At 33.0% G+C, this 23,769-nt stretch overlaps 1 protein-coding gene across 2 annotated transcripts in view; it reads right to left on the bottom strand.

The window, feature by feature from the left end:
• Window positions 1-305: 305 nt before the first annotated feature.
• USP38 (ubiquitin specific peptidase 38) overlaps window positions 306-23,769 on the bottom strand; it is a 37,773-nt gene continuing 14,309 nt past the window's right edge. The window contains exons 3-10 of one of the 2 annotated variants that reach the window (XM_021679322.1): window positions 21,978-22,107; window positions 20,170-20,271; window positions 16,580-16,738; window positions 14,082-14,275; window positions 11,441-11,534; window positions 8,952-9,058; window positions 6,415-7,777; window positions 306-1,365 (exon numbers count right to left, since the gene is read on the bottom strand). In XM_021679322.1, coding sequence (XP_021534997.1) covers window positions 1,204-1,365; window positions 6,415-7,777; window positions 8,952-9,058; window positions 11,441-11,534; window positions 14,082-14,275; window positions 16,580-16,738; window positions 20,170-20,271; window positions 21,978-22,107 — 2,311 coding nt within the window. In that variant the 3' untranslated portion in view covers window positions 306-1,203. The remainder of the gene's footprint in view (window positions 1,366-6,414; window positions 7,778-8,951; window positions 9,059-11,440; window positions 11,535-14,081; window positions 14,276-16,579; window positions 16,739-20,169; window positions 20,272-21,977; window positions 22,108-23,769) is intronic. The other variant, XM_021679323.1, reaches the window with a different exon arrangement.

A 23,769-nucleotide genomic window follows, 5' to 3' on the forward strand; every position in this document is an offset into this window, starting at 1 on the left:
ACTGACTTGTTTCCCACTCCCTGGTAAAAGAAAATGCGGGATGGTACGGTCTGACATTTCACCATTTTATCTGAGACTGTGAAACAGAAACAACTGTGCAAAGCACAAGATTCAAAAAAAAAAAAAAAAATGTCCAACGCTAAAAATATGCAATTGATGTTTAATAATCTGAGGATTAAGTAACAAAATCAAAAAAGATTTTTTACTTGCCTAGGCTCATTTCCTCTGAATTCTTCTATGATTTAAAAATAATCTATCACACTTATTGATTTAGAACCATTGGATTTTACTTCAGGAAAATCTAATATCTTTCAAAAAGTTATAATTTTAATGTTAGCACAAAAAAATTACTTCCTAACATTTCATTTTTAAAAAACTTTTCCGCAGCCAAAGATTCCTATTTTTGAATTACAGTACTGCAAGGCACATACAGAACTCACCTCCTTCAAAACACACAGAAGATATACTCCCTGAAATAGAATTTAAAAATCCTTAAACAATTAGAAATACTACAAAGTTAGCAATTTTTTAGGTAAAAATGTTCCTACAGGATCATGCACCTTTCTTAAAATCAGTTCAGCATATATGTATAAATAATCCTTTTTTAAAACATTTGTACTTGAAATGCAGATACAGTGATGCTGAAGATAGCACTAAACAAAAACCTGAAAAGTACTATAGCCTAATAAATTTTGTTATTGCCTTCATTAGAGACTGTATTATCTTTAGCATTTTAAAAGATTTGAATTTAATAATGGGGTACTATGCATGAAATAAAGGATTTTTTTCTTTCTTTTTAACCAGTATTTCCATCATTTCTAGCATCAATTCTTTTATAAAAGATGCTAAATGAATTATATATTTTTTTTCATAAACTGAGGACGAGACCATTTAAATGCCTCTGCTAAATTTAATGCAGCTTAATTAGGGACTGGGTACACATTTTCCTCTGAAAATTTTTGGTCAAGCATGTCTAACCATAAAAGCAAATGGAATTTTAAGAGGTAGATTTTTTTCCCATGATGCATTTGTTAATAAATGTATTGTCAAGAAAATAAAAACAAGCACTGAGTGTGTTTTCTTAAAGTACAGGGTCTAATGAAAAGAAAAATAAAAGATAGGTATGATATTTGTTACAGTCTGCCATTTTAACAGTCATAGATTAGATGTTTTGTGACCAGTGCATTTTGGATTCTCTCAGGATCAAAATACGAGTCTGCCAACTGTATTAAATCCTCCTCCACCCCCTCCACCAGTTGGTCCACAGCTTCCTGGTGGGTCATTATCATCAAATCCATTGGGACGAAATGAACAGGAGGCAGATGCAGCTTGTAGGGCCCGGGCTCGAGCGTTCAACTCTTGTTCCTAAAATAAAAAAGAATTTTTATAAAATTAAAACCCTAAATGCAATGGATGAGTATATCATCTACATAAATATTTTAAAACTGACTTAATTCTTAATAAGCATCCCTCAAATCTCAGTAATTTAAAAAATATTGACTACACTAATCCTTACCAAATCTTACTAAAGTACATAATCACAGATGGAACAAGTAATACAGAGAGCAAAATCCTGGTGTAACTCTACAGAATGACAGATCCTAAAGCCCGTTCTTTTTCAATACTTCAGTTTGCAGAAGAGAATATTGAAGTCCCATATCCTAAAATTGCTCTACAGGAACACTATAGTTTGTGTAAATACTCATCAACACACAGAGGAATAGATTTCTTTCTAATACACAGAATGTAGAATTTAAAGGTTATGACAATGGGTCATCTACTCTTTATCCAGTGGGACTATTTTGTATGTGGGTGATACAGTAAAAGGTATAAATAATGAAAGAAGGCTGAATGCTGCCTACCCTTTCCTTAGAATACTTCTCAGTAAATAAAGGTAGGATTTCAGTAACATTGCTAAGGAAAATGGTGCCTATCTCCTTACAGTATTACTTACAACGTTTCCCTACCAGATTATCAGGACTTTTATCAGGAACCAGTCGTACCGGTCTACGTGCCAGACACATATTTGGTGCTCAATAAATATTAATGATCTCAGATTAGAACACTATTAGCTACTTAGCTTCAGAAGGAGCAAATGTAAATAAATAATGGCGAATTCATTTGGCAAGGTGTCAAACTGCATTCTAAAACTGGTACAAACTCCTTGGAAGAAAATGTAAAATACTCCGGCATGTACCCATTTTTCTGGGAAAGGTTCTATAACTTTCAAATGACGTGCCAATTAGGTCTAAAAGCTACTCTTATAATTTGTTAGGCATAATCATCCCGACAAACTTTAAAAATACACTTAACAGTAATCATAAAAACTATACTATTTCCAATTTTCAACTAAAAGCCCAGTTACTTTGCTCCAACTGACAAGGTAGTGTTATTTTATAATTTCTAGCTAAATTTTTTTAGCTAACTATTCTCCCCTCTCCACAAGATGCCCAATTTTTTATTATGGAGTAAAAAGCCAGGCTTACTTGGACATCTATTTCTCACATTATGAATACCTTATTTCTCAGTAACATACAGTGACAGCTGTGCAATTGCTAATACAAAAAAATGATCAAGAATCACATATTTTTATAGCTGAATGTGACCATAGATAAGAAATCCTTGTAACAGAATGGCCTAATTAACCAGTCTCAGGCAGGTTTAAAACTTAATTTGCAAGATACTTCTCAAAAACTTTTTAATTTACTGTGCTGGTTCCTTTGTATAATGTTTTTTAAGATATAATCTATTTTTTAATCTGTAAAATTAAAGTAAGAATTAAAATAGAACTAAAATTTTTAGTTTCATAAATAGAAAATAAAAGCTATAGGTATGTATGTAAGAAATAGACACAAAAATGAGAAACAAAATCCTCATTGCTCTAGCTCTATAACCTATTAAACTATCCAAACAAGCAACGAAAATGACTCTGTATCTAAGACTGGTTTCAGATATAGATCATGTTCCCTAATGAAATAAATAAAACTGAATATGCAAGGTAGAGTTCAAGAAGTTCTGCTCCCAAAAGATATGGCAAATTTTGTTAGAAAGGAACTCCCCCCCAGAAGCAGTGTTAAAGGACACACACAATATAAAATTAAGTCTATTGCTTCTAAGACGCATGAAAGCTACATTGTATTTCAAGACAGCTTCCCAAGAAAGGAATATTCCTTTTTTGCTTTTTATCTACTTATATAAATGTATGGCTGACAGAGAAAAATGTATGATATCCTGTTTTCAGAAGACAAGCTTAATGGATTGAAGCAGGGAAAACTGCTTCTCATTTTACTTCTTTTTATAATGTCAAAAATTATGATTCTCATAGTGTATATAATTTATATCCCAATTTTATATCAAGTATTAAAATTAATCCTTATTTCAGTAGTGGACTATAGGCCTGGAGTTACTGTTGCTTTGGGACAAATAACTTGCAGAATATTTAGATCTCTCATTTAAGTAAATATGTTAACATTAAATTAATCCATCTTTTATTGGTCTTTAAACTACACAGTATACTTTTCTGCATGTACGATGAAGAAAAATATTAAGACATTAAACTATCACCTCCTCCAAAGAAACAAAGGAAAGAAACCAAACAAGAAAGGACAGAAGCTCTGTCTGTAGTTGATGTGGGACACGTGGGGATAGGTGGTGATCTTCACAGTGCGGTGCTGGTGCCACTCACACAAGCTTTCTCTCTCTGGATCCTACCCAAAGCATAATTTGGGCGTCCAGACACTAAAATAATACAGACATTCCTTATGCAAGGTGGACTGAAGGGAAAGAAAGAAATGAAGAAAAAACCCTTCCCAAAATTTACTTTGAGATCCACAATCTGCACTGCTGTCCTATGTGTCAGGCTATGATACACAGCAGAAAATGGTTTGGTCACATGGGAATTTCTGCTGACTTTTCAAAATCACTAATCTCACCAGTACCAGAAAGAGCAAGAGTTTCTTTCTAACACAGGTCAATCTAGATATGATTTTAGTAAAATTTAAAAATGGAATCCCCAAAACAGCTTGTTAAAATTATACAAGATGAATTTCTAATGTGATTATGAAGAATTAAAAAAGAAAGTAGCTACCCTGATATGTACTATGATGGTAAATTCATTTGCAGTACTACTCAAGAGCAAAGGAACTCAAAATGTTCACTCCACATCCTTACTTTTACTAAGATTTGGTTAAGTTTTTGCAATTGTTTTATAAAGAGGTTTAAAGCTGTATCTTAAAACTAAAGTTGTATTCTTTTTTTTTTTTTTTAAGATTTTATTTATTTATTTGACAGAGAGAGACACAGTGAGAGAGGAACACAAGCAGGGGGAGTGGAAGAGGGAGAAGCAGGCTTCCCACCGAGCAGGGAGCCCGATGCGGGGCTCGATCCCAGGACCCTGGGATCACGACCTGAGCCGAAGGCAGACACTTAACGACTGAGCCACCCAGGTGCCCCCAAAGTTGTATTCTTGACATAGCAATCTATTTTAAAGCATTATTATGAAATGAGCACAAATTTTGAACTATACCTCAAAAATGTAAAAACAAAAACGAAAATAGGAATGAAAACATACGTATACATATATGTGTGTGTGTGTATATATATATATACTCCATGTATTCAAAACAATATAGTCTCTTAACACAACTTAAAATACCAGAATGATTCAGTTAAATTGTATGAGAACCATTACAATTCAAACCTCAACATGAATCAATTACATTATTGTATTTAAAAGTAAATAATACAAAGTATAAATGTACTTAAGTTTTTAAGTAAGAGTTGAATATTTATTATCATAATTTGCTTCAAAAAGGGAGTTTGGTAATAAGCATTGATTTAATAGCCGGTCTTAATACAGGAACATAAATATCTTATTGTAAAATTTGGCAGTATCTTTTTTACATTCAGTAACTTGCCAATCTGAGACTTCAGACAGAATTTAGAACAACTGCAAGCACTGAAAAACTGAATTAACAAAGTACATAATGCTTTCCTTTATAGTGACAATGGGCCTTAAAACAATAATGAAAAGAACGGCTTATCACACTCAGATATTGTAAATATTGTAATGGGGTAAATAGTTAAGAAAGAGAAAATCATTTGGGGGAAGGCTGTAATAAAGTAGTTGTTATGGTTACAAGAGCTTTTGGCAATCCAATCACAGAAATAAAGCAGTTCCTCATCTTTTTAAAACCCATGTCTCTCTCCTTTGATAAATATACTATTTTACCCAATCACTGATATATAATCCGCATATTTTCACAAGTCAATATTGTACTAGGCCTTATTATCTGTATCTTATATCATAGAAATTTTCTATTTTAACCTAACCCTCTTGCCCTTTCTAATCTTCAAGAATCATGATGATTAATATCTGGTGCTTATTTAATATCTAGCAAGAAGGATATGGTTGAATACATCTTGTTACCTAAATCATAAGCCTTCTGACTGGATGTAAGAATCTTTGGTGGTGAATCTGGTTTAATAAATATTGTTTCTAATTTTTTTTTTCCTGAAAAATACATTATTTTTGTGTTACTCTAGAACATTGCCACACTCCTTTAACAATGTATCATGTACCGTTATTTGAGTATTTTATAGTACGGTAAATTTGAAATCTTTTGAGAAAATTTCCTTCTAAAAATCAGTACTATAGTGACCCATTTCTTCTCTTAATCTGTATCTTTCAGCTTTGTGATTTTCAAACACAAAATTTTTAGAACTTATGTAAACTCATAAAGTCACTTGGACTATACAGTTAATACACTTACAATTTCACTGATAATTTAGTGTTGGTTTTTATGCTATTAGCAAGTTGGCAGGTTTCAGAGAAAAATACTTGCAAGATCTAGCTCATATGAAACCTTTGTTCCATGGCTTTTATTTACTAATTGCTCTATTAGCTTCTTGGTTTTATTGCTCAGTTCCTTAAAGAATACAAATATGCATTTTTAAATATATTCTACCTTTCAGTGTCCTTTATCTTATCCACCTGTAAATAAGTGCCCTTAAAATATCTGTAAAATAGTCTAGAATGGAATAAACACCAAATTCAGTAACTGTTTCCCCTGGTAGGTGGGACTAAAGAGGAGAGGGAAGACACTTTCCATTTTACTAAGCTTCCTATATTTCTGTATGGAATGATTTGATAATGATCACATCTTTTGTAATTAAAAACAAGTGAGGTCTTTTATACTGCATCTAATTGCAGCTTTTCATAATTAATTCGTAACACTAGAAAGTAAGATAATTTATATAGGCTGAACCCTACTTAAGATTTCAGAATTGCCACTCTTATTAAATTCCTTCAAAATGCAGAAGTTGGATTTCAAAATTAGGGTATTCATTTAACCACTGTTAAACCAATTGTTTAAATATTTTCCACAAATGATGAAGTTTTTATTTCCAACTTACCTGTAAATATAGTTTATTGTCTTTTGTTATAGCATCCATAAGTTCTTTCTGTAGAGGTGGGTCTCCATTTACCCAGAGTCCACTGGTTGAACTGTTACCACTTAAACTGTTGGTGCTATTCTGTTTTTTATACAAAAGCACATAAGCTGTGTCCTTTGGAAACCTACTTGTAATTTTCTGGACTGACTGAAATGAAGTAAATGTCACTCTGCTGTCATTAAATAAAAACCATTCTTTTGACATTTCCTTATTTTCTAAATCCTGCTCAATAACTGCACCGGGACTATTTCTCCCCAGTAAATGACTCTGGGAGGATGCTAACGCCAGAGTTTCAGACTGATGGCACATCTGGTATGAGGACTCTGTACCTGTGATGTTTCTGGCATAAGAATAGTAATGCCCACTTTCAGAGGATATACCCGAGTGAACGACAACAGAACTTAATAGATATGGCACCAATCTGGAGCAGCAAGTTTCTTCAGTTCCAGAAGGCTTTAATTTTTTAGCTAGGTTCTCACTAATATCAGTGAAGTCAACATCTATAGACCAGCTTTCTGACAATGAAGAGAAAGAAGTAGTTCTTTTAACTGGCAACTCCAAAACCAGTGGCAGTGACACGTTGTCTAAAATTTTTCTTCTCACATGATACTTTTGATCATATGAAAATCTCAGGAGAGTAAGAATAAGGTACTCAGGCTCCTCCGTGATTTGCATAGTTTTCTCGGCATTCTGCAAAGAGGCACAGTTTTCACAATAATACTGGTTGTCGCCAGTAAGAATCTCTGGAGCCAAAAAATAATTTAGTAAGTCAGTAACTGAAGGTGTGCTTCCACCTCCTGGTTTCTGAGGTACATCTTTATTAACAAGAATCCTGCTAGCTTCACTGGGGACACAGGTGTTTTCAGTATAGCAAAACTCATCAGAAGGACTGCCTAACATTCTTTCATTCATAGCTGAGTCACAAACAAAGGCAGCTTTTGCTGGATTATAAACTCCTGGTTCTTCTGAAGGACCGGGTATATCGGCTTGCATTAGACCACCATCTTGTGTATTGGGTGATGATGCTGGATCTTGAAAGGACAAGTTTTCGATAGAAGAGGAAGGACAAAAGGCCAGTGAAAGATCGGTAAAGGCTTCCACTTTTTGTGAGGTACTCCTGCAGTTCAAACAACATATGTGAGTTCGTAGTTTTCCTCCAAACATTTTTTCTATTAAAGTCTTCTCACCATCACTTGTGCAAGGGCTCTCTGTTAGTACAGCTGCCTTATTGGCTATTTCCTGCAAAGAAGTTTCATTGCACCCCAGACTTTCAGAAGGCTTGTGTGAGGACTGAACTTTCAAGATCTTTTCTTCTTCATGTAGCCTGCAGAAGAGTATATACCATTATATCGCTACTTCACTTACGTTTCAATGTCATTGCTATTTAAAAATATTGGTGGCTTATATAAACAGCCGAATTATTTTTATCAAATATAAGATTTAATTTTAAAAAATCCAGTTTTTCCTCTTTTAAAATAAGAGGAATATTGAACAATTTGAGAATGTAAATTAGAAGTGAGGGGCTATCACGACTCTATAGACTCATTCTTTCTTCATACTGTTATTTTATAGCACTTATTACATGATAGTAAGTGATTATCTTATGTCCGCTAATAATCTTATATATCTTTGTCTGCCTGACATCTCATAGAAAGCCTGGTACAAAGAAGCCACTCGACATGTCCTTAGCTGATTGCACATGTTAAGTTCAACTAACTTTACTAGTCGTCCACGTAACAGAAGGGAGGCAAAGACCTGGAGAAGATAGAGGTTTTATTAATTAAGTGGTAAGGACACAATAAAATATACCAAACTCATCTAATTATGCACTGATCTAAAGGAGCAACTATTAAATTTTTTGGTCTCCAGACCCCGTTATACTCTTTAAAAGTAACTGAGGAAAATTGAGGAACCCAACAGCTTTAATTCATGTGGTTATATCCATCAATATTTACTGTACTCAAAAACTAAGAATAAAATAATACATTTGAAAACAATAATAAACCCACTACGTATTAATATTAATAACATTCATTATGAAAAAGTTATATTTTCTAAAACCAAAAAATTTAGTGAGAAGAATGGCATTGTTTTACATTTTGCAAATATTTCAAGTATCTGGCTTAACAGAAGACAGCTGGATCCTCATAGCTGTTCTGCATTCAATCTATTGTGATATGTTGTTCTGGATGAAGCTTATGAAGAAAATCTGGCCTTGATTACATATACACAGATATACAGTTAGAAAAGGGAAGACCCCTGAAAATGTTTTGGAACCCCTAGGGGGTCTTTGTACCACACTCCGAGAACAGCTGGTCCAAAGTAAGAAAATAAAAAAAAAGACACCAAATTAAAAACAAAGAACACTTAAATATATACAGTAAATGCAAGGTATTTTAAAGATTAACATTTGAAATATGTTTTTAAAGGCAAAAACAATATGCCACAGTGTTATGAAAGAAAACAATTCAAATCATAACTTTCAAAATACTTTTTACCTGTCTAGCAGAAACCTGAGGTATTCAGAACAGTCTTGCTGTGATCTGGGGGTAAACCATGGAGGTCTAGAAGCCTCAAAGAATACCCGAGGTGCATATGCTTCTCTCTTGATATCAGCAGAGAAAATACAAGGAAATGATTCTCACACCATGAATCAAATAACTGAAATCTTAATTTACAATGTTTAATAAAGATTAATTAAAATTACATTGTACTTAACCCTACTACAAAGTACCAGAAATGGGGACAGATAAAATTAGAAATAAATTTAGGTAATCTTCAGTCATAACTTCTCATTCTGCAGATAAGAATTAACATCTAGAGAAACATGTTACTTGCCCAAGGTTATACAGCTAAAGTAGTGCCAGAGGGAGTCCACATTAGAACCTAGGTCTCTCGAACACTTAATATAATGCTACTGGCATTCTCTCTCTATAACAGTCATATGCTTGCATCCATAGTTTTTTGGAAATTATAAGGAAAAGACAAGCTGAAGAGTATGTATTTTAGATAAAATAATGAGGGGGAGTACTGTATAGGGCCATGCATACCTACTTTAAGCAAAAATTTCTTTGACTAGGTATACATTTCATAAATGCACAGAATGTAAGTATATTGTTTAGGGTCCTTGCTGATTTTTTTTTGGTGTGGAGGAGGCTTAGTGAAGTGGTTGCTCACTGACTTCGAAGCAATCTTGGTTCAAATCCTAGATTTTGCAACAACAAAAAGGAACTGAAAAGGCATCTGAAAAGATGTGATTATAACTTGAAAACTTAGAATTCTCCTGATATTTTGAATATTTGTGGTATATAACAGAGTCCTCAGTTAAGAAAAATTTTATCAAAATAGGGGTGTTGATAGCATTCTGAAGGAAGGAACTTTAACATACCAATTGAGCATGAGCTCTAGAGTCATTTGGTTCATACCCCAATTTGCCACTTGTTTGCATGACCCTGAAAAGCAGGTAATGTAAACCCAGTTTCTTCATCTCTAAAATGGGGATACTACCTTATTAGTTCATAGATTGTTTTTGAGGATTAAGAAATAATACATGTAAACTACTTAGGATAGAAGCTAGGCAAATTTAAATGCTCAATAAATGTTAGCTTTCTCAATTATAAGAAAAAAAGCCTTTTCAATTATATAGGGAAATCATCTACCTAAAACAATCCTTGTTGGCTTGCTATCAGACAAGGTCTCAACTGTGACATAACTTTCATTAGGTTCTCTTGTGAATTCCTTTCTTCTTTCCTTGGGAGCATGGAACCCTCCTATAGTTTTTTTCTAACAGTTCTGATTCAGTAAGGTAATATAGTATATATAATGTATTTATATCTACATTAACACACACAGATACATATACATTTTATACAGTATATGGTAAATATAGACTAGTGATAAAGCAAGTACAGAAATCAATTTACTAGGAAAATAATGTTTGGCAGTTGGAGGGAAGAGATTTCATCTCCCTTGGTCCTGAGATGTTAAATTTAATTTGTGAACATATTTTCCTCAGAAAGAGAATAATTATCTCTTTTTAATTTCTCTTCAGAAAGAGAAAATTGTCTCTTTGAGTATATTATTACTTATAGGCTATCACTCATATGTTAATTTTTTCCATTTAAGAAGTTATACTTGAGCTATTTCACAGCGTATAGATAGAAACAAGGCATTCTTATCAACTCAATCCCACTAAAGCTACCTTCTCTTCTGACTCTCCCACCTACTCCTTTAGAACTCTGTAAAAGTAAAACAATCAGAGTAAAACCAGAAAATAATAATATACATTATTTATAAGTGATATATATGTACTGCTCAAAACTTAAGAGTTCCTTGAGCATAAGAATTCCCTTTCCCTTTGAATGTTTATCAGACTCTACATTGTATTTCTCAATAAATGTCTCTTGAATGAATATTTACTACATATGACTTTCTTGCCAGCAGCATAAATTCATTTTCTTGGATTAATTTGTGGACATAAAAGATCATCATAAAATTTTAAGCCTTAGAACTTAACAGATAAAGTTGTTTATCTATTAAGTTCTAGAGCTTAAAATTTTGGTCACAATGAGAATGAGAGAGCACATATATAAGAAATAGGAGAAAAAAGAAGCCAATGTGCCACAAGATTTTTTAATTGTTTATTATTGTGAAAAATCTATCAATTTAGTATCTACAAGCTATTAAAGATGCATTTAAAAAGATTTCTTCATGAAGAAGCTTATTTATCAGGGGAGAAAATCAGCTTTTATCTATAATAATTAGAACAAAGGGTCAGCATAATATTCATCTACAAGAATGGAAAACAGGGGGAAGAAATAAAAACTTAGAGCATATCCTGATTTTAGGCAGAATCTCTTTAAGCATATCTAAGTGGATTTGCGTCAAATATGTATTATTTAAAAAAGATTCACCAAGTTTGGTATAATGTGAAGTTTAAAGAATATTATCAATGAACTTAACACATACATACTACACACACACTCACCTGTGTATGAGCCAAAAAGGCGAAGAGATGCTGTAATTTTTTCATTAATGAATTGCACCCATTTAGATTTAAAGATAATACTTGTCTCCTGAAACTGAACGAGAATAAAACAGTGATTCTTGCATACATGTACATACATACATAGATGCATTTTTTTTAAAAGCTAAAAGGAAGTTAGTTCAAGAACTTGTTATCTTCAAAGTAAAACGTCACTCACCTGATGGCCCTTTACCTAGCAGAATTACTACTTACAATGTAGTGAAGAAGGAAGGGAAGAATGGCGATAAACAAAACAGTTACTAGGGGACCAGGCAACGGCCTATGTGCTGTCACATATTATTCCTATTTTCTGGATTAGCAAATAGAAATGGATTAAGCTATTAATTAATGACTTAAAAAGCAACTTTTAAATTCTTTCACACACCTGCATGAAATAAAAAATATATTGTCAACAAAACATACTATAACGTTAGAGTGATTTAAAGTCTATGATACAAGTACAGGATGGGAAAAGGATAAATTATTCAAACAAGAGAATAGGAACAATTCAGTATCCATTTAGGAAAAAATGGAATTAAATAAAATTTTACATTATTACAAATGCCACACAGGAGTAATGAGATAATGTAAAATAGAAAACTACTGAAGTATTTAAAAGAAAAAAGAGGGGGGAAATGTCGAGGGGGAAGCCTTCCTATAATTCAGACACTACAAATGAGAAATAGCAGATTTCACTACATAAAATAAAAAATTACAAATGAAACACTCTACAAATTTGAATCACACTAACAGGAAGAGAGCATGTAATGAAGGATTATCATCCAGCGTATATAAAAATCAATATGAAAAAGAAAAAAAACTCAACAGAAAGGTGCACAAAAGAAAGAACAGGTTATTTAGAAAATAAACACAAATGAACAAAGAAAAATATAGAGAGAAAACTGTAATGGTCAGCAATATTGCAAATTAAAGCAAAAAGATGTTTTTCCCCCAATTAGAAAAAATTTCAAAGACTACTAAAGGTATGGGGTCACAGGTACAATTACATATTAGTATACAAGTTCAAATGCTACAGTCTTTCTGGAGAGCAATTTGGCATACCCCTTTCAAAGCAAATCCTCTACATCTGCATATGGGCAGAGGGACGTTAATTATGAGCAAAATAACCTAATGTTCATCAACAGGTGTATGGTTAAATAAAATATAGTACATCTATTTATTCAGAATGACAGTTCTGTCACTACCCTATCGTGGGAATACTTCCAACACGAATCATTAAAAGATAAAAGCAAGTGCTGGAAAAAAACATATAAATAAGACTATAAATATTTTTTAAAAACAATGTATTTTTTCTTGTTCTAGATAAAATCTTATAACTGTAAAAAAATGATCTGAAACAAGGCACACAAAACTGTTAACAAATTACTTTTGCAAATGGGGATGTCTGATTAAAAAAATTTTTTATGTCTGATTTTTATTTCATATACTTCTAAATTTATTTTTTTAAACCACAAAGAATTCACATATTACCAAAGAAATAAAATATGCTATGTGCCTATTCTTAGATAGTATCGTTGGCTTATTCAATAAGATGACTCTTTGAATTGCTGTTGCTAGTTACAATTGCTTTGGGTCTCTCCTTTCACTATCATCTGGCTGGACTAGATGACATCTGGTGGTGACATACAGATTTGAATTTAGTTTCATGCTTCGTATCACTTGTGTCTAAGTGTACACATTTTTTTTTAAAAAATTAAAAATCTCAAATACAAACAAATAAAAAAAAATAAAACACTGTGCCAAACAAAAAAACACCTTAGTGTTGAGAATATATTCTGGGTCCAGAAAATAAAATAAACCTAACTCTTCATCTTTTAGTTTATGATTCTAGGTAGGCATAAAAACTTACAAAGCCATGGAACTCAATTTGTAAAGACCTTTGGTCAAGTTCCATAAATACTCTCCTGGCGATGAAGAGAAAAATCCAACCATGTTGTTGTCCTTAAGAAAAGTTTATCATTATTTTGTACTTTTACAGATAGCAATCACATAGCTAACAACTTCTGATTTTATATTTGCTTGGCTACAAAAGAAAATGAATTTGAAAGTAAATCTGTAAGAGGACAAAGGAACATATATGTTTGTAAATTTGTTCAGTGTCTACAACTTGTGGAGGGAAACAGAGCTTAAGCTTCTTTCACAGTAACAAAGAAGTTATCAATCTGATAAACAGCAAAATATCTACAAGCAGAAAAAACTAACTGTAACTCCCTTAAAAGATATATAGGTTATAAAAAAAAATACACTGTCTTATAGAATAATAATAAATTCGTACTTGAGGACACTTAAACTCTTTGGAATAAGCCCACTTAATCCTTCTGTTATACTAATAAATATCCAGCCAGAATAATTCAAAAGATTCTCAATGCAATATATAATATAAACATAAAGTAGAATTTATGTAAGTTAACATTTTAATAGTTCCTGAGCACTATTTCATTTCTAAATAAGGCAATTATATACAAATATTAATATTTCTGCCATTTATAAGAAATAATGTGAAGACAATCCCACCATCTTACATTTCATCAGTATGCATCAATTTCTACAGTTAACAAAAAAGGTTCAATTTTAAACTTACTCTGTAGCCATAAACAATGCTTGTATAATACTGTTCATATAACATGTATTTCCTAGATTAATAAGACCAGTTTTCCCAGTTTCAGATTTTCCAGAAAGTCTAGACAAGCAAGAGGCCAAAGAATTGGATTGAGAAGTCCAGGCACTTTGATTGAGAATCAATTTAATCTTCTCTTCACTGGGCTTAGGAAAATCCTGTAGATCATCAAGAAGAGAAATAGCTTAAAAATATAAACTATTTTTGTTATTAAATTAATTAACACCATAAAGATTCTTCCACTGACTAAATTTAACCTTTCTTTTCTTCCACTTAGTTTTGAAATCACGCCTAATACTTGACCAGTCCTCAGAAAAAGTTACATTATATTACATGGCAAAAATAATTGTCTCCTAAAATTAATAAGTACATCCTAAAAGTAGAGTTTATCAAGTTAAGAAATATTCAAGAACGAGGAATTCAAGTCACACTTGAACTATTTATGTTTCCAATGTGGCAGGAAAATGTTTCAGAATAAAACTTTGAGGTCAGAGAGTATACTGCAATGCTACTCAAAGGGACTAGAATGAGGACTTAAATTAGCACACAACTGAATAACCTAGACAATTTGCTTTCAAATTTTCTAGTGAAAGTAAAAAATATCTCCTTTTCATTCACTACTACTATTTACTCAATATTAACCCTTAGAAATAAAAGCTCAAAGTAATCGGGATGAAAAATGAAAGCACCTAAGCACAATGACCTCTGACTTCGAAAAATAAAACTCAATCTCATGTTTAACAATATAGGAAATTATTAAAAGATACAGATTCTTTTATCTGCTCTATGATATTTGAGATACAATTTAATTTTATTATTTATTTATTTTAAAGATTTTATTTATTTATTTGAGAGAGAGAGAGAGCAGGCAAAAGCAGGGGGAACGGCAGAGGGAGAAGGAGAAGCAGGCTCCTCAGTGAGCAGGGAGCCCGACGCGGGGCTCGATCCCAGGAGTCTGGGATCATGACCTGAACCAAAGGCAGAAGCTTAATGGACTGAACCACCCAGGTGCCCTGAGATACAATTTTAAATCTGAGTGATTTCAAGCATGAATAGAGCAATGGAGAATAATGAAAGTTGGTAACATCATTAAGCCTTTTTTTTGACTGCTACTACCATCTGGTACTGAGACCTCAGAAAATATTTTCTGAAGGAATTTTTATCTCTTAATTTTCTTGTTGTTGACAGCTAACAGAAAAGTGTTGCTCTTGGATTAGGAGTGAGAACCTTGCTTCTTCTGAGCCTATTTCAGTTGTCAGAGTTCTCAACATGTAAAGCACTGAAAAACGGCAATTAATGGGAAGAGGTTTCGTCTATCTTCATAGAGAGACACCGTAGAAAGAGATTAACATTACTATTAAGTTCAAGATAAAATGCTCCTATACATAAAAACATTTATTTCTGGAGGGTCAAATGTCACACTACTGGAATACATTAATTGCTCAACAGTCTTGTTTTGGGTTCAACCAAAATCAGTTTGATTTAGCTAGCTACATAGTAAAAAGAATAAGCTTTGTATTCATTTCAGATACAGAAGAGGTAATAAAGATAATGAGACTTATCTTGTATTTCAGATCTCAAAAAGGAACATTATTAATAGAAGTGATTTCTAATAACTTCTGATTCGGTCTGCCTGAGGCAAATTTTCCAATTCTTTTGCGACACCCTGATTATGCAGTAAATTTAAGAGTGAAGTATGTATATCGTGACCCATTCTTTAAGACAAACAGAATCAGTGCTTTTTAGGTCTACTACCTACATAAAGTTGAAAAACAGGGTAAGTTCACAAAGAGCTCAAGTAAAGATTCTATAAAATATGGATCTTCATGAACAGTCCATAGCAAAAATGGAATAAAAACAAATAAGGAAACAAAGTCAAATATTTTATTGAATTGCCTTTTCTTGATTCTAAGATGTTTTTAAATATTTTAACACTACTATAGGAGCCTGGGTGGCTCAGTCCGTTAAGCGTCTGCTCAGGTCATGATCCAGGAGTCCTGGGATCAAGGTCCATGTTGGGCTTCCTGCTCAGTGGGGAGTCTGCTGCTGTTTCTCTCTCTGCCCCTCCCCCTGCTCATGCGCTCTCTCTCTCTCTCCCAGATAAATAAATAAAATCTTAAAAAAATATTTTAACAATTCTGATACTGGACATCGTATGTATTCACTTAATGTAGCACTTCTTTTTAAACAAATTTCCCCAACAGCTGTTATAAATTTAAAGATATGCCTTATAATTGATGGCACTGTAGAACTGAAGAAATATGGTTATTTAGATTAGTTATAATAAATAAGAAAGAGATTACTCCCAAATATTAATGAACCCTGATTCCAATTACATTTTTCAAATAAAAAGCATATTACCATAGAATAGTAAATTGAATAGTTATAGAAATGTTTCACTACATTCATCTATCACATCATGGTCTGCAGCTGTACAAATATTGGTGCAACTACCATCATACCTTTATTGCTTCCAAAATAGGTTCGTAGAGATCTGGAAATCCAGAATAATGATACATCATACAGTGTATCAGTTCTGTTAACTGCACTAAGAAAGCTGTACTGGAAGGCAGACCATCACTTTTGAAGGAGTGAACCAAATTAACTATGTAAGGAATAATCTGAAGAGAAAAAAGACAAAAAGACAAACATTCCTCCATTTATACAAATGGCAATAAATTCTCTAGCCTACAAATGGAATGCAAATGTTACATAATCAGCAAGTACTTTTCCGTATGTTCAGTCAGTCTTTTTCTAAAAAAAGTTATGAAGTTAAAATTTCTAGAATATCAAGGTAAATTGAGTTTCAAAGTCACATATAATTTTAATTCCATATTAAGACCCCTCTCCTTACCCTTATACTCCATCTAAAACACAAACTAAGGTACAAAATAGAAGCCTTAGTCACCTCTACCATTCTGAAAAATGTTAAGTCGAAAAATTTTAGGACTATTATATTTACCAGATTGTTTAATAGGAACAAACTTTTAAAATATAAACCTAGAATTAGCTTAAGAGCTCCATCTAGTGTGAATTTTAGATTTTTCACTTGAAAGAATTAAACACTGTACATTGCACTTTAAAGTCTACTTCAAGAAAGTAACTAAAATAACTAAAATTACAGCTCAGGCTCTTCTTTTAGATAAGTATAGGGAAGATGTCTTATGTTAGCATGGTTATCCTTATTAATGCCTTCAATTCCCCACCTCCAAAAGGAGGAGATGGTTCTAAAAATAAATGGAATCAGAAATTTCTATTATTTTTAAGAAACTGGAGTTAAAAATAAAAGGGAAATTTAAAATGCTCATTGTTCAAAAACACGTAGAAGACTTAGTATTGATAATAAGCACAACAGTGTCCTTTCATTATAAAATTAGACTAAAGTCAATATAGAGTCATCACATATTAAAGAGGTTATTAACAAGATAAACTTGGTTTTGCAGAAATGGCTCATTCCATTAGTGCAGTGGTATCCTTGTTCCAATTAATTATTAATCACAATCTAATAATACATATTTACACTTCATATGTAAAAGGCTTCTAATAATATTATGTTCTATTTGTAGAACATTTTTTGGTTGCTAACTTGTGATAAAAGTGAAGTTATGGCTTATTGTCTTATCACCAAATGGCAATAACAACAATTATAGTAGCATCATGATCAACTCCCTTTCCCTCCTCCTAAAAGGAACAATCATATTCTTAAATTAACAGTGCTATTCTCTTTTTGCTCTGATTTAATGCTTGAAGTCTTAAAACTGTATTTTAACTTTTGCACTACCTTCTTTGTTCTTACCTCCATCAAAGGTATTAATTTGACCATGAAACCATCAGTTCCTAATATAAGTTCACTCTACTGTTCTCATCTCTCATTTCTAAACAAAGCTGAATTATAGTTCTGCTCCATAAAGCCATATCTATCAAGATACTCTCTTGCTAAAGTAGCAGAAATCCAAAATTATTTTGTTTCCTCACAGGTGAAATGAGAGAGAGAAATGGAAGAGAAAATAATTTAAAAAAATGATTATTTAATTTATAATTCCAAATCTTCCAAAAGCCTTCCTAGTGTAGATCTGGTCTTTGCGATCAGGTAATACAGTTGTCTACTATTATATCCTATATGGTCAGAATTATTACTAACATAGAAATGAGACTAAGTTCTTCACAGGCATATAAATATATGTCCAAGCAAGCTATTACCTTCTAACTGCTTGAAAGTTGATTTTTTTTGAGTGAGCAAATCTAAATATTTGTGGACATTTACTGTAATACTCACTAAATTTAAGTTACTATTTGAGAAAATGTGTATAACTTATTAGAAACTTTGATGTTTTGTTTAAAATAAATTTCTTTCCACTTATAAGAAGCATATAAAAAGCGATTTGGTCTATAATAACACATATTATAACATCAATCTTTTTTGCTCTAAAATGCCATGAATAACGATGTTGGTGATTCCAGGTTATTGATCATATTTAACAACTTCTAAACCTGTGTCCTTCACTGAGAATTAGAGTTAACTTAACTACTACATGACACACCACTAGATGCCCAAGTTCAATTTAGTTGAGTAGCCAGTCAGGCTATACACAGTATGTAGGCAATAATTAGATCTTAGTTTTTAGAATTTACTTAGCCAGATGACAATTTTCAATTTCAGATCTACTTAATCCTGAAATAAATGGTTTCATATCAATATTTCAATAAGCCAAATATTTCAGAGTCAACCATTTTTATTTTAACTATTTTTTTTTTTTTCAGAAAAAGCAATACAACATATGGAGATATCCTCCATCTTTTAAAAAACTCCATATTTAAAAAAAAACAGATTTAGAGTATGGCATAAATGGCTAATCAGAGAGATTAAGAAATGTCCTCAGTGTGAAGAGCAATAAACATTAGAATGGATGAGTAAGTTAGAGAATCTCCTTCTCAGAAAATCTGAAAATAAACCTTTTCTCAAATGGCCCACACATGATTGTGCCTGAAGACAGACACAAATGATTGATGTTCTATATCTTATTAGACTTAGCTAGTACACATGCTATCTTAGCTTGAGTTTTGAGTTTTGTTTATGTGACAGATATAAGGTTATTGGTTGATGGTCAAGATCATCAATTATGCAATTAACTGTAGAAATTCTCAGAAAAACCTATTCTAAGTGACAATGTATAATATAATTACTTGTTGATAAGGACTACTTTCTATAAAGCCTGCAGATTTTCCTTCAGTAGTAGTGAGGCACTAAGCAGCCTAAGTATGTATGTGGTTCTTTGAGGCTAGTTCTATTTCTAGCTAATAATCAACAACTGGAATTCAGCACTTCTTCATCAGTCTCCCTTGAATTTGCTTGTACTGGGTTAGCATTCCTAAGATATATACCTTGTGGGTGTACTAATAATGAGAGTCTAGTCCTGGGGATCAGACCCTAGGAGAAGCAAATAACCACATAAAGCACTGCTTTCTTGTGATACACTAGATAGATAAATGGACAGGTTCTCAAAATAACATTTTGTCATTTCCACATGTAATGACTGATAATCAAAGAACTGAAGTCAAATCAAATCAGATCAAAACCAGTGATGTAGCTCATTAAAAGTCGTAGGGTTCTGGATATATTTTAAAGGTAGAGTTAATAGCATTTGTACATTATGGGTTGGAAGAGAATGAAGTCTTAATTCTGGGGCGATAAAACAACACCTGATGTTTTCACATTTCTGAAATTCTAAAGCGTTTTTCTTCTACACTGTTCTACATGCAACAGACAACCATCAGTGACACTGACACGTGACATCTCTCATGTAGAGCAATAATATTCAACTGCTGATAGTGGTTGTAAGTGCGGCAGTTTTGGTGAGACTCAAAACATTGTGGAAATATATTCTTTGGAGGGAAATCCCACAACCTCAATTTTCTAAGAAATCATAAAGCTACAAGAAAATAGATTCAGGACTAACCTATAATCTTTTTCACCATATACAAATGTGACTCCATATTAAACTAAATTTTAACACAAAGTTCTTCAGTGCAGAAAGCTTGTGTCCTAACTTACCAGATGGAAAGCCTCTGGAGAATGCTGAAAACTGAGCAGCATGTGAGAAAGAACTGCAAGAGCACCAGGTCTCACAAGAGGAAACCAAAGTCGATTAAAAACCTTCAAAAAAGATAAGACATCCACCTTATGAGTTTGTAGGGAAATCATTAACGCAATCAGTGGTTATTTTCCTTGGACCAAAAATATTTATGTGACTATTCCCCTTCCTGGAAAGTTCTACCATAATACGTCACTTTGGGAGAGAAAGCTGGGAAATAACAACATGACAGAGATCAAGGGAATATAGTGGCCTAAAAAACTCTTAAAACCCCTTGATCAAATACAAATCTGTCAAGCCTTACCTACAAAGTGATTGTTCCTTGGCCCATGCTTCACTCGATTTCATTCAACAAACACTGATTGAGTACCTACTATTGCTTGGCATTGTTCTAGGTACTGAGGATACAACAGTGGATTAAAAAAAATTTCTAATTTGATAGGGCTTGCTGTCTCCAGGGTGGGTAGACAATAAAATGTAACATGGAGATAAGTACTATGAAAACAGGGTATGAAGAATAGGGACTGTTGAGTAGCAAAGGGGTCTGTTATTTTATTAGGGTATCAAAAAAATGTGTCATTTAAAAGGTGACATCTGACTATAAAAAACTGAAGGAAATGAAAGTAAGCCTGCAGATACCTGGGAGAAGAGCATAATAAGCAAGGCAAAGGCCAAGCACTACAAAGGCCCTGAGGTCTCCAGCCTGGTGTACTAAAGACAGAGCAAAGAGAGCAGTGTAAGCAAAATACAGAGACTGAGGCAATAATAGTGGGAGACTCGAGGAGAGAAGCAGCAGTGGGCTAGATCATGTAGGTCTTGTGTGACACCTGTAGGGGCCCAAGGGCAGGAGCAGGGAGACTACTGCAATCTGTACAGCAAGCGATGATGAGGGCTTTGGACCACGGTGGTATTGATGAAGCTGGTTAAAAGTGGTAGGATTCTGGACATTTTAAAGGTGGAGTCGATAGGATTTGTAGGATAAGGGCTGAGAGAGAATGGAAAGAAAGAATGATAGCTTTCACGTTTTGTCCTGGGAGAGTAGGATGGAGTCGTTATTTAGGATGGGGAAGACCAGGTCTGGGAGGGAAAAATCAGACATTAGATCGTGGATAAGTTGAATTTGAGATTCAAGTATAGACACTTGGATACACGATTATGGAGTTAATGGGAAAATAATGAACAAGAAATATATACCTGGCAGTCATTAACTTAGAAACATTATTTAAAACCATGGGACACATATGCTGTGAGAATGGACTGAGAAGAAAATGGCTCAAAAATGAAACTCTAAAGCACTCTAAAGTTAGAAAGATCCATTATGGGAGACTGAGGTGCCAGTAAACTAGGACAAAAGCCAAGAGAACTAGGACAAAAACTAAGTGAGGCAAGTGTTTCAAGAGGGAGTGATCAAGTGTGTCAAATGCTGCTTATAGGTCAAATGAGAGGAGGCCTGAGCAATAACTCCTGAGGTTAGCAATATGGGAAAGCACTGGTGTCAAAGATAGTTTTGGTAGACTAATGGTGGTAAAAGCTTGATTAGTTGGATTTAAGAGATAATGGGAGGAATAGGTTTTCATATTAGATCCTTGAAAACAGCAAAATTATTTTAATTACCTATACTTAAATACCATTCTTAATTTCTATTTCAAAATTATGATTCAAAACCAAACCAAAAACAAGAACATATTCAACATGCTTTATAAGGGACTACCCAAAGATTAAAAGATTGAGACCATTCATTCTAAGAGATTTATATACTCCCACTTACCAGTTCTATTTTCAGTAAAGTAACATCTATCAAAATAGTAAACTTCTGGACAGCTGCCAGTCCTTTTAGGAGTGCAATCACCCATGTATCCACATGCTGAGCCAATGGCCAGGAGAGCCAGTCAATCATTCTGAAAATTTAAAAACAAAACTATCAGTCATGAAAATATTTTCAATGTCTTTTAGTTAGGAATAACAAGAGTTACAGTAGATAACCCCTTCTTTTGTGACTCAATATTTACTGAGCTTGCTTGTGAAAAGCACTGTTCAAGATGCAGAAATGAGTATAAAGGTGCTTGTAATCAAGGAGTTTCCAATCTTGTAAGCTGACAGTTTCCTACATATTTCAATAAAAAGAATTTCTGATAAAGTGTCATTTCACATAAATGCAGTTTTAAGTTGATTCTATACAGTGCTATCTAAAATTTATAAGGCAAATTTACTGAAAGAACAGTTCAAATGTAGCTATTGGGCTAAGATACATGGAAACAAAATTTCTCCTTTCTGGTGATTGCAGTCTAAATATGAATTGCACTGATAAAAATGACTATTTTGAGTTGTGAAACAGGTCTTTTCATCCCTTTCATTATCCTACTATACCAAGACAAGAAAGGAAGCTTTACATAGATAAAAGGGCACTGAATGTATAAATACACTAAATGGCCTCATACTGAATTAGTGAGTGTTCTTCTTGAATATCAACTCAGTTTAATGGAAATAAAGACAAAGTAATATGGGATGTGATGGAGACTGTTCTTAATGTTAAATATCAATCACAATGAAGAGCAGTACAACCCTTTTGGAAAGCATTTGGGTCAAATGTTCATAGTATTTGATCCAATAATCCAGTTTTGGGGATTACACAATAAGAAATAGTAGTGAAAAAAAAAAGGTTTTTAAAATCAGAGTGATCTGGTTTCAAAATTTCAATTTACCATTTATTAGTTGGGGGGCCCTAATACCTATGTAAGTTACTTAAACTCTGTGTCTCAGTTTCCTTATCTGTAGATTATAGATAAACATGTTTATTTTACAGGGTTGATTTGAAGACTACATGAGTTAATATATGACACTGGAAATACTCATTGTGAATGCCTCTCTTCTACCAAATATCAACATATGTGGCAATAAATAAATAAATAATTGAACAAAATGTCAAACATAAATACTAAGTACAAAAGCACTGCCCAAAAGAGCAACTAACATGTTAAAAAAATTGACATGTTCAAAATTGATATAGTTATTTTCACAATAGCTATGCTATAACTATCTACATTAACACTAGAGTGTTATCTTTTTTAAAAGTTTTTGCTCTTAAGATTAAAATGTTCCATCAGATGGAACCAGAGTGGCCCAAAGTCCACATGCTTATGTTAATTACAAGTTATCTGTATGTTCCTTATGTTACCTACACATATTTTATTTCCCTTCTTGTTTCTCTGGCCATCTTCTTCAAATAATGATGGTTACAAATCATTAAAATAGCCTCTGACAGCTGTTCCACATATTCTAACTGTTGTTAAGCTGATTTTCATAAAAGTTTGTAGCCACTCTACATACAGGGAGTAGAGAGACACTTGCATTTGTGTATAAAGAGTAAGTTCACTGTAGCACTGTATCTAGGATATGGAAAAATGCAAACAATCTAAATGTCCATCAATAAGGGAATGGCTAAATATACTATGGAACATCATGTAGAGTTTTAAAGAATGAGATGGATCTATATGAATCTATCCGTGAGGATCTAACATGGAAAGATCTGAGATATTGTTCAATTAAAGAAGAAAAAAAGT

Source organism: Neomonachus schauinslandi, chromosome 2 (genome assembly GCF_002201575.2).
Source record: "Neomonachus schauinslandi chromosome 2, ASM220157v2, whole genome shotgun sequence".
Classification (NCBI taxonomy): Eukaryota; Metazoa; Chordata; class Mammalia; order Carnivora; family Phocidae; genus Neomonachus; species Neomonachus schauinslandi.